Source organism: Apteryx rowi, unplaced genomic scaffold (genome assembly GCF_003343035.1).
Source record: "Apteryx rowi isolate R43461 unplaced genomic scaffold, aptRow1 scaffold_34, whole genome shotgun sequence".
Classification (NCBI taxonomy): domain Eukaryota; kingdom Metazoa; phylum Chordata; class Aves; order Apterygiformes; family Apterygidae; genus Apteryx; species Apteryx rowi.
In genome coordinates this window covers 454,077-466,317 of record NW_020449863.1, presented here as the reverse complement: position 1 = coordinate 466,317, position 12,241 = coordinate 454,077, and the positions used below count along the sequence as shown (strand labels likewise).

General features: G+C 39.7%; 1 protein-coding gene across 2 annotated transcripts in view; it reads right to left on the bottom strand.

Moving 5' to 3' along the window:
• Positions 1-12,138, bottom strand: part of LPGAT1 (lysophosphatidylglycerol acyltransferase 1) — a 67,810-nt gene extending 55,672 nt beyond the window's left edge. For both annotated transcript variants that reach the window (XM_026072354.1, XM_026072355.1), the window contains exon 1: positions 11,872-12,138. In XM_026072354.1, coding sequence (XP_025928139.1) covers positions 11,872-12,109 — 238 coding nt within the window. In that variant the 5' untranslated portion in view covers positions 12,110-12,138. The remainder of the gene's footprint in view (positions 1-11,871) is intronic.
• Positions 12,139-12,241: the final 103 nt, after the last annotated feature.

Sequence of the window (12,241 nt, the reverse complement as noted above, 5' to 3'; positions counted from 1 at the left end):
ATTGTAAAACCAGAAGTGATGCTTTAATGATACTCTCAGGGTGTCACAAATGAAGTAACCATAAGGAAAAAAAGAAACCCCAGTCTCCCTCATCACATTTTTCTGGCTGATGTACCTCAGAGAAGCAGAAGAAAGTGTGGTGTTCCTAATCTAAAGGAAAAAAAAGTTTAACTCTCTGGCACGTATTACTATTACAAAAATAATCCTCTTGCGCTTGCTGACAACCACAAAGAATACCTTGGATTTGCGGGTGACAATCTTGCTGGAAGTTTCGGGAGCAGACTTCTACTTTTTACTGACTTAAAATGGTCGGACTCAACACAAACAAATATATTCAAACGTTCTGAACAGCGCTCTCCGATATCTACCCTTCGGGTCCCAGTTCTGGAATATGCTGCTGCATGACAGTAACCGCGGCTTCTCCTCCTCTCTCTCTCTTCTCACTCCCCAAATAAAATCCACATCTTCCAGGTTTATTAAAAAAAAAAAAAGTTTCCTTATAGGTTGGAAGCAAATGTTAAAAATTACATCAGATGAGCGCTGGGAAAAAAAAAAAAAAAGAGAAGAAAGTTCCAAATGTTTTAATTAAAAATAGTAGAGCAACAGTCCCTCTGGAGAGCATCCCAGTAAAGGGAAGGGACAACCAAGTTGTGAAAGAGACCATGGAAGCCAGCTTCCCTATTTTGAACACTCCAGGTGTGCCACAAATGCAAGGAGACGTGAATGTCAAAATCCCATTTTACAATTAAAGGATTTATTTAATACTCCTGTATCAGTGGATATCTACTGGCATTTTAAAGTACTTTATAGGTAACTTGTCATATTCTGTGGCTCCAAGTGTCTTCACATATTTAGAAAGCACTTGTCAAAAACATTACAAATCACTCTCTCCTCAAAAAAAAAAAAGTAGGCAAAAATAAATGTATTAAGGTCAAACACTCACACAGAGTAGGAATTTGGTCAATACACTTCAAACATCAAATTCTGTTTATCCAATCAAATCCTCTAGACTTTTGTCAAAGAAACCCTGCCTCAAAATAAATCTCGTGAGTGACCAGACACTCCGATTCACCACACTGTTTTCCCAAAATACCAGAAAAAGACAGTAATGAGACTGAAAAAGGAGGGAGCACGCCACCTGATATGGTTCTTTCTTTACCATACCAGCCACCCCAATAATTCTTAACACTCCTACAGTGACACACTAACACCGCTCATGGTAACACCAACTTGGCTCGGCAATTAGGTGTAAAGTTTTAGTAGGCTGTTAAAATCTTCACAAATAACGTGAGCAATAGAGGGAGACAGACATATTTCAATATTTTCTTTCTCTCAGGAAGATGAGGAAAATTTGATGGGACAAAGATGCTTCTCCAGCCTGTGAAAATCTTGTCAAACTTCAGAAGCCCCATCAAAGCATCAGGCAATCTTTAAAAAAGTCCATGACAACAGATTTACCTGGGTAAATACTTCGCTGTCTGTAACATTCCCTTCCTACATTACTATGTTAGGAGACTGATGTATTAGGTTTGATGACGTGAATAAAAGAGTCTCAAATACTGAAAATATCCCTCCATTTATTTTCAAGTAATCCGTTACATGGGAAAGGCTTAACAGACAGACTTTTTTTTAACTATACCTTCATCTGAAAGCATTTTTACAAATGTGAACTAAATTTCATGGGGCCTTCATGGCACCTAAATGTATATACAGGCTATAACTATATTTATTTTCAAGTAAAGATGTTGCTAGGAGAGACAATAGCTGAATTTTTAGTAATGCCAGAGACAAGCACAGGAAATAAAAATGGATACATTATCCAAATGAAAAGAATGCATTTAGAAAGGAAACTGGCAGTTACCAGAGTTGGAACTTTGCCAGACCATCTATATTATATATATTTATGCACATCAAAATAGACCAAATTCAGGCACAAAATTCAAGAGGCCACCTTTCTAACGTAATGCCTTCATGCGTGCCACACGATGGTACAGAGCTGTTCTTGAGAAAATGCCACATCACTTTCCACCTACACCTTTGCTCTCTCCAAATACACTCAAATACACCTCAAGCCTCATGTTTCCACATATCCCTAGGCTAGATTCATAACCAACTTTCTCTTTGGCTCTGTCCTGCCTACAGAAATCTGGGAATCACTGTTCTCTCTCAAGAGTTTCAGCTAGGTTGATGCACTTCAGTTCCTCCTTTTTGAAGGCTATGACAACCCTTATTTAGATGCAAAGTGAGTAGAAAGCCTTAAAACACATTAATTGGTTCTAAGTTCTTTTACTACCTTATCCTTTTTTTCCTAATATTTAGACTAAATAGCTGTCTACATATACCTCTTGCATCTAAAAGGCTAAGATAAACAAGGTGGTTGAAATATCTTCTAAAGGAAGGAATGCTCCTTCACACACCTTCTGCCTCTACTGGACTAACAAGTCGTTCCAGAAGCAGCAGAAGTAACAAAGCCTGGTTTCCCAAAAAAATTGTTGCCTAACCTTCTCCTCCCCAACATGCTGGACAAGACAAGACAGCCCTGTGGCCAAATCTGGAAATAYATATGCACTGACTGGCCATGCAACAGTGGTCAAATGAGACACACAGTTGCCAAATTCTGCCTGCTTTACCCTCAAATGAGGCACTAACTTGGGTCTCTCTTGTCTGCTCACCTGTCAATTTTCATAAAACTTGCAAGAACACCATTATCTGTGAAATTTGAAACATCTGGTCAACCTCAGTCAAATTTGCAAGGAGGCAAATGAGAAGTATGGGAGTGGTGAGAGAAAGAAGAGATGATAAAGCCAAATCCCATAAGGAAACAAGGCTAAAAACACTGTCACTTATCTATCTACATATATGATAAAATACCCAAGTCATCGAATTTGACATGAAGAGTGTTCAATCGCCTACCTCAAACACCATCCTCAAAAACATAACTGATGCTTAAATAACTAAAAATATCTATTCTTAATAATTTTTTTCCCAGTTGTGTCAAGCAAACACAGATACCAGACTTTCACAGGAATGGCACCTACTTGCAACTTCTGGGTGCTGGAAAACAAATGAAACTAAATTTAAAAAGCTCAGACAAATCCTCCCTTTGACCACCAAAAGTAAAGAATAAAAAAAAAATAAAAAAAGACCAACCAAGCACTCACTCAAGCTCTCGTCCTAATAATTCAATTTTCCAGAAACCGCCTCCTCCCAAACAGCAGCAGCACTGGCCCTTGTTCTTAGAACACCATTTCTGTTTTTAGATCTATGTAAGTGAGAAGCAGTAAAAAAGCTATTAATCCTTCCCATCCCTCTCTACCTAAATTACAAAACTGGGGTGAATCTCTAACTAATTCAGACTATTAGAATTGTTACACAGGGACAAATTTATTATCTTTTATAACCATAACATTTAAACAAAAAGTTTCAAGATTGTATTGTTTGACTCAAAAGAAGTGAAGTCATTGACATTAGGTATCTTGCAAAGTAAATATTTGTGAAAAGATATAATGAAAATATTAAAGAAAAAACAGGCACTGCAGTCTTATTAAATCTTATCAGATCTTAATTTATTACCTTTCAATGACATTAAAAGTCCCCTTCTTTACAGAGGCAGAGAGATTATCACTTTCTATTCTACTCTATTTCACCCAGTAAATAGACTCAATTCAGTTCCGGTTCAAGTTCAGGTGTGAATGAAACTGTTCCAGTTTGAATTCAGCTTGAATTAATGAACTTCTCACCACTTTTAGCTTTAAAACAACTAAGAGGGGGCTCTATTGAGAGAAGAACAGCAAAGTGTGAAGCTGAACCACTGATGTCTTTCACATTATTCTCCACCTTGTTCTTTACATATTTTATAATTCAACGTATTAGTTATGCACTGAGCTCTCCATCACAATACTAATCTCTATCCTAAGCTACTTAAATGTTTATTGCTTTGGACTGGTCAAGGCAACTTCCTCAACAATTTGTTGGCTATTCACATAGCTTAACTACTTCTGAAGTTCTTCACAATTGTCTCTGTAGCTGCCAAACGACTAAGCATACACAACTTCAGAGGAATTCCACTGCTAAGCTTTCACCAGCACAAATGTTAGGTTTTTTTATTCCTTTACCAACCAGTTTTCAATTCACAACAACCCTTTGCTCTCACTCCATGCTTAGTTTTCCTCTGCAAAGGAACTTTGCAAAAGGTACTCTTCCAGTCTAAACAGCACTAGCCAAATAATAAAATAGTAGAAAAAGGTGAAGAATTCTACTTCAGTGGGATTTAAATCCCACTGTAGAGACCTATCATTCACAAGACTGCTCTCTTAAATTGGGGCCATAAGCAGTAGTTTTACAAATGTTTTAATGCTGGTACTGCCAGCAGAAGAGGCAGCTCCTCTTTCCCTTTGCGACTCATTCCCATCTTCTTGCACCACACCTGCATAATCAACTGGGTTATGTACTCGATGTGTTTTTTTAAGTAGCTCAGCAAAAAAAAGGGGGGGGGGGATAGTTTTAGCGTGGATCTGGGCCACAACCCAGATCATCACACAACCATTAACACGTTTGGCCAATGAAAACTGAAGAAGCCGTGCAAGGATGAGACTGAAAGGCTGGGACTGGCTTTTTTTCAGTGGCACTATCTGCTGAAATGTTTGTGAAAAAAATGCAACCTTGCATGCAGAATCCCTCACCGGTGTCACAGAGCATTCTCAGGCACACAAACATATTGGCCTTATTTATTTCAGTAACTGCATATATAAATGGCTGGAATATTATCTTGACTGTGGTGACTGCAATAGCAGTGCAATTACACGCCTTCGCAAACCTGCATTTGAAATGTCATCTTATGCATCAGAGTTTTTACTCCACTGAAATAAACACAAGCAGATTACATATCTTGGAGCTGTATTTTGGCTCAGTTTGCACAGGAAAGTTACAACAGTAAGCTTATATTCCATAAAGGATTTACTGGCTGCTCTTTCTAATCAAGGTTGCACAACTCTTCCATTTTTAAGATCCTATTTTCAGCTGCTTATAGCCTTGCCAAACTAATTTTTGGCAAGACGTTTCTCTTTCACACACACCTGACAGAAAAAGGAAAAGCGATATATTTTGTTGAGTTTCATTCTAAAAAAGTAATTTCTCAGAATAAAGTAACAGAGAAAATGGGTTTACTCATGTTAAACATGGATTTTTTTCTCCAGTTTTCTTGAAAAGCTCTAAAATTTCTATGCTTTAGAGCAGTTAAATTAAATAATGAGAAATTACTTCTCTGACATCCAGGCATAATGCAAAGGCCCAATGCCTTCTCATGTTCCAACACAGACCTAATTGCATTGTAAGAGTGGAAAAAAATTCCTACTTCATACACTCCGCAAAGTATCTAGAGATAAACTGTTTAACTCCCTAAGATTCTGTTTCTCTTCCAGATTAGAGATGGACAAGACTTTCCCTGCAATTATTTGGCATGCTTCCTAAGAGCCTAGCACACAGAAACAGAATAAGAAAAGGTAGAGAGAACAGGGAGACATCCCGCAGGTATTCTTAGCCCTATCCTTCCAGGCACTCAACAAGCAAAAGTAACATGACTAGCATGAACAGATACTTTAAAAACAAAGTGAGGCCTAGAAGAAGTAGGAGGAATGAAAACACATCAGGGAAATAGCAAACTCAGTCCTAAGCAGGAAGGGAACCCAGAACTACCACAACTTTGTATTCCTTTGGCTGTTAGCACACAAGCCAGTGCTGCCATTCCACAGGCATTCCTTGACTTACAAATAAATAATTTTCCTTCGCACCCTTCTGTACTGGTATTCCTCAGTAATGTCACCTTTGCTATCCTTATGTAGAAGTGTCAGATTTGGTAAGCTTTAAACATTTTGTTTTATCCAGAGTAGGTGAAACGCAGAAACAGGGATCAACCTACACTAAAAAAAAGGAAGCAAATAGCAACAAACAATAAAAATATCGCTAGCAAAAAAAATAACAGTGTGTGCTTTTACTCTAAGTTCCTGTGCCAGCAGGCAGTAGTTTTCTAAAAATAAAATTTAGAGACCATTTCAATACCTAATCTTCTGGAGCGGCGCTTTCTAGTTAAATGATGCAAGAGGAAAATGAAAGATAAGCTAACTTCTTTCGACACGCTGCTGACACTAGATGAACTACAAAGCAAACACCATGGTAAAGCCTGTTTGTGTTTCAAAAACGAGAGATGGGAATTTCCCAGAGTGATTTTATACATTATTAAAGCAGGACAAAGGTCCTTGTATTGCAACCCCTCTCCTGACACACACAGCATGTGCACAAAGAGGTTTACAGCAAGTTTACTGTACTCCTACTGCTCACCCTCCTCTTACGCAAAGATATAGTGAACCTTTGCTCCTAGGCCACAGTAGAAACAGCTCCAATGTCCTAATTTGTTCAACTCATTCAACCTTCCTTATCAAGGCAGCTCACAAATTGCATACAAACTCCCTTTACAAAGAGTAAAATAAGTTCTGAGATCAAGCTGGGATCTTTGCATAACCTACATATAAATTGTACACATCACAGAAAACTGCATTTAAAGCCAAGGATTAACTAGAAATTCAACACATAGGCATAACATAACCTAAAAGTTTGTCTGATATGCTGCTATCCAAACCTGCTGGAGTAACATCAGGTGTCTCTGTACATTCAAACAAAAACAAACAAAACAAGAACTGCTGTGTTTCCCCATTTCACACACCACCTGACTTTCCCCCCCCCACACAAGTGGTGATCATTTCTCAAAAGAAAATATTGCCAATTAATGTTATAACTGCAGGAAGAAAGGAGAGTAGAAAACAATGGCAGGGCTGGAAGTATAGATGGGTCTCCTGAAGTAACACCTCCTGCCTTATTTTGGGCAAAAAATTTACTTTATCTCATCTGCTGTTTTCCAGCTTCTGTTGCACATCTGGCCTGAAGTGCAGGGCCGAGCGGACACGAGGAGCAGAGCAGGCACCATGCATGTTCTTCCCACCAGCGCAGTGGTATCGCACACGAGAGCGATTCCACCTGTACCTTTTGCAGTTCTAGAAGACTGGAATTTTCTTATTCTTAGCAGAAAGATTAAGAGTTATGAGTCTGTCAACTGGTGAAATGGAAACAAAGAAGATTTTGAATTACAGAAAGAGTTGGATGGCTACTGAAAAAAAATATATTGTGGTCACAACTTAACCATAGAAACATGTAGGCCAACAAATTTTAAAAGTTGGGGAGAGGGGGAATGGAGGACCATGACTAGAAATCCAAATTTGAATTTTACTGCACCTAGCTGAACGTAAAAGGAAGGAGGAAAGGAAAACTCCTCACCTGACGGAAACAAACTATTCTTACAGATACTGTTCAGATATCATCTTCCTCACTGACACAGAACAGTAACAGGCAATACCACTTGATTAGTTCACCTTTTTCTAAGCACTGCATCACGATGCCAGCAAGCTTCCTCACACTGCTAGGATATTTTGGATGGCAGCAGAGGTGTATTACTGTTCCTTTCATCAATCACAGCTGACCAGTCTGTCCAGTTTTATTGCAAAACTGTGTTCATTGGCAAGAGGCTGAACCAGAGGGTCATCCTGAGTTGCCCCCTTCCCCTTTGGCTGCAGGAGTAGAGCGTGCTCCAAGCACAAGCCCTCCCAGGGTGCTCACGCCCTTGCTTGACCCCACGTGCAACACTTCTCCCTTTCGAAGCACCAGGAGAGGGAAGCTGCGGAGAGCTGGGGCAGGCAAACGAAGGAGGGCACTCAATCACCACCGGCTCCTCCTCTTCTCCACGCCAGAGCTAAAGGCTGGGCACGCAGCGCTGCGCCGGGCCGCGGCTCCGAGCTGTGCAGCGCCGAGTCAAGCCCCACGTTAGCATCATGAATATCAGGACTGCATCGCTAACCGATTACTCTGTATTGCAGAGACTTCTCATTCCTGTATCGCAACAACACCGGCACTGCCCAACGCTACTACAAGCTAACGCTAACTTTTGCAGAAGACAATAAGAACAGTGGTCTAAACGTTTTTAAGCCAAGCAAGCTTTCATTCTACAGGCCCTTACTATTTTTAGCAATTTGATTAGATACAAGGATATTAAACTTTAAGAAGTAATAATGACTAGCCCAGAGAAGTTCAGATACAGATGGCTGCTTTAAAACTAGTTTTGTAGATGAGCAGGAGGTCATTACAGGTTTACCTCCACAGATATGCTCCATCTCCCTCCCATTACATCTACTGTGCCGTTTCACAGCTTCTTTTACTTGTGTATTAAATGACAAATTATAGTATATACCATGAATACGTAGTTCTCCAAATACTGCAAGGGAACTGAAAAAAACTCCACAGAAAAGTACATAAGTTAAGAAAATACGGTATTTGTCAACAAAGGATCAAACACTCTCGAGTTTGCTTTTTTTGGAACGCATCTTACAACAAACGTGGGAAAATATTTAGGAGTGCCTTTCAAAGGTGCCTTTCAAATCACACCAATACGCAGATTTTGAGTGTCCTAACAGGACAGCTCCTACAATGAAAGCAATACATATATACAAAAAGCTTTTAGAAGAGAGAGGGGAAACAAAAAAGCTTAGAAGAGCTAAGCAGGCCTTTCTTGAAAACAGATAAAAATAAAGTAGCACCACTAGCCTATCTGAACATTCTTCATAAAAAGATATTGTTTCCCTTTTTGTAAGAAACATTATGGAGTTCAAGAGAACACCACAGATACTCATCATACTCTGCCCTTTAAAAATCAAAGGCAATCAATTATAGCCAAGTTCTCTCTCATACTTGCATTTTAAGAAGAAAAATATTACGGAAAGGAGAGGGATCTTTACAACTTCTCTTCCCATTCCTTTCTCTATTTTGCTTGCTCAGTTATACTCTATCTCTTTACATAACCTCGAGTGCATCTGCAAACAGAAACACCTACGTTTATCAAAAAGCACAGATTAGAGTTGCTGATATAGACACAGCTCATGTAACTTCTTTGGCAAATCCTTTAGGATCCTAACACGAAAGCACAGGTTTTTATGGGAGTGGGGAGGAGAAGGGCAGACCTCGCTTCTAAGTCTTCCTCAGCTGTTACAGCTTTATTCAATAAAGCATACTAACAATTTAGCAGCTATAGCAAAGTCAAGAAGAAAAACTAAAACTCACTATAGCGTCTTCATTTGTTGTTGAGCCCTCTCCTACAGACTATATACAAACTTACATGAAAAAAGGTCTGCCCTGAATCTAGTTTCCAGGCTGAGTTTAAGTCCATAATTATATATGGTTCATGTCATTTCGCACCCAATGAAAAAAAAAAAAAAAAAGAAACAGCTTCAACACAACAACTGAAGCAGAACACTACCTCCAATTAAAAAGCAGGTAAACTTATTTAACTGATTACCCTCTGAATCAAGAGGGAGGAGAGAAGGAAAAAAGAAAAAAAAAAAAAAATCAATTCACCAACTGCTCTCTGCTCTGCTGGTCAAAAAAATGAAAAAGTCTTTTATCTTCTCAATGAATTCATTCATACCTATTATCTTTTATTTACTTTCACAAAGATGGAACATACTGAAGCTAATCTTTGACTTAGTTTGGGGCATGGAAGACAGAAGAATGCTGGAGCAATGTCACCTTGAGATGTACCACTGCAAATTTTAGACAGTTAGGCATTTCAGTTCTGAATTAACACGTATCATACTCTGTAAGAAGAGGGAATCAAAGCAACAGTATTTTATAAGGTCTATCAGTCTGGAAATAGATACATAAATTACTTTGTTTACATATATTGAAGCCATAAAGATATATTTTCCAGGTTTATTGTGCATGTAGTGGTAAGCATTGATGAGGGCAAAGTAGTAATCTATTCTCTCTATTTTGTAGCTTTTGGTATAAAACATGTTAATGTCTTCATATCAAATAAGAAAATACATTTAAACTGAGACTTCTTACTAGCATTTGCTTAAAATTTTCCCCCAAACAAAAGCCATGCTTCATACTGGAAAGTGAAGAGAAGGGCCTCCTTACCCATATACCATCCCAGAAAACACTTCTGTGTAGCTGTTTGTAAATGATACTTCAAATAAACATACTAAGACATTTCCAGACTGTAAAACAAAGGATTTCAGTTGTCAAGATACATCAGCAACGCCAATCAACAGATGCTTCAGGAAGACTCTAGGATATGCAGATCATGCTAAGACCACTTTCCAAGCAATAGGCAAAAGAAACCACACAGTTCTGCAGTCAGCAGTAAAAGCTATCCCAAAGAAACTGCCTTCAAAATTGACAACCATATCGTCATGGGACAATGGCTTGAATTTTAACTAGCACATTCAATATACGCAGTGTATACACAGGGTCATATGCTGTATGACTTTAATGTTACCATTATGCCGATAAACTTTCCCATTTCCAATTTGAAATACACACAGCACCTTGAAGATCAGTCCTTCCTCCTGGAAGAACTTTGTATTTAAAGGCTTAAAGCAGACATTTAAAATGTACCTGCCACTGCAAATACTATGTGGACTTCTTTTAATGAGCAAATATAAAAAGATTTTTAAAACAGCATATCTGGAAAAGCTTGAGCTGTACCAGGCAAGGCAATTTTGAAGCAGTGCAACATTTGCGATAGTTCTAGCCCAACAGACCAGAAACTAGCTTGCTGCTGCCATCATCTCCTTAAGAAGCACTGGAAGCTCACCTAGAATATCCACAGAAACTCTGTGCATCTCGGAAAGGCACATGACAGGGTACCAAAAGGCATATTATCACAGAAGCTTCAGCTCAGCTCAACACTGACTTTCTGACTAATCAGGAGTCTGACCAGACTCCAGAGCTGTGTGTTCCCATTCCTTTTTTTCCTTGTTTATATGGACAAGACCTGCAGAGGCAGCCTGGGCAGAAGAGAGGGAAAGAATTTTAGGAGGGCTGTTCATGTTTTGCACCCAATAGAGTCATTTCCTCCCCTTTCCAAGGTCTAAGCACATATAAAGAATTGGTGGCTGTTTTCTTGCACCAAGTGCAGTAGCCAGGATGAAAATCAGTGTATTCAAGGTCAAGCCTAGAGCCTTCCTTAATATTTCAGTTCAGTCTATCGTCTTGATGAGCCTACGAATGCTAGCAAGTAAAAATAAGTTCAATAATAATCGCAAAGCAAGCATGCAGAGGAAAAAAAAAAACCCTAGAGATTGTGTAATTAGCTCTGCTAACAGTAAATGAAGCGCCATTTAGTCAAGAAACATTCTATATATTGCTGTTTCTGTAAAAGAAGTTCCCTCCGTTCTGAAGCAGCAGAAAAGACAGCCACTGTTGCAAGGAATAGAAGACCTACTCTTCTGAGATGAGCTTCGTGTCAAACTCCTCAGTCTTGTGTCCTGATAGTTTTAAGCGGAAACGATTTAGAGATGCATATATTTAATAAAGAAAGCTCATTCATACTCAAAAGTTTGGCTGTATCAGCCACATACACAGTACAAATCAACTCTCTTTTGAAGAGATGTATGTCTTTCACATAATATGAAACCAAAGCGACCTAGACTCTTAGGAAAAAGCACWCTTCTGATTACACTAAAATGAGATATTGACTGAGAAACTCTGTCACTTAAAACACATCATAACAGATTTGTAGCTACGATTTTTAAAAAGTTTTGGAGTATTTAGTATCTCAATCCAGAAATACAATGCACACGTATGAGAAACCTGGAAAAAAAAAAAAAAAAGAACAAGCAAGTATCCCCTGTGTTTACATATTCCCCTACACATCCCCATGCTAAAACATCTGGGTTTTAATCTTTGTTTTATATTTGCATATATATATATATATATATATATATACATACACACACTTTTTTTTTTGGATTAACGAGGCGGTCTTACCTGTGTATCCTGCCCACCAGCCCCAGGAAGCCACCATGGCCAAGAGCCATTTGAACAGCACTCCCTCGACGTACCAGAAGCGCTCGCTGCCCAGCGCGCGGAGCGGCTGCAGCGCGAGCAGGTACAGCACGTAGGACGGGATGGCCACCAGGTTGTTGGCCACCATGAAGGCGAACCTGAGCAGCGCCTTCACCGCGGCGCAGCCCACCCGCCGGGCCCGCGCTAAGGTCACGGCCATCCCTCAGGGCAGCGGCTGCGGGACCGTCCTGCGGCGACACGAGAGACAAGGCGCCGGTCACTGCCCGCCGGGGCGGCCCCGGCCCCCCCCAAACCGGCGGCCTCCGCCCCCCCGCCCCGCCCCGCTCAGCCG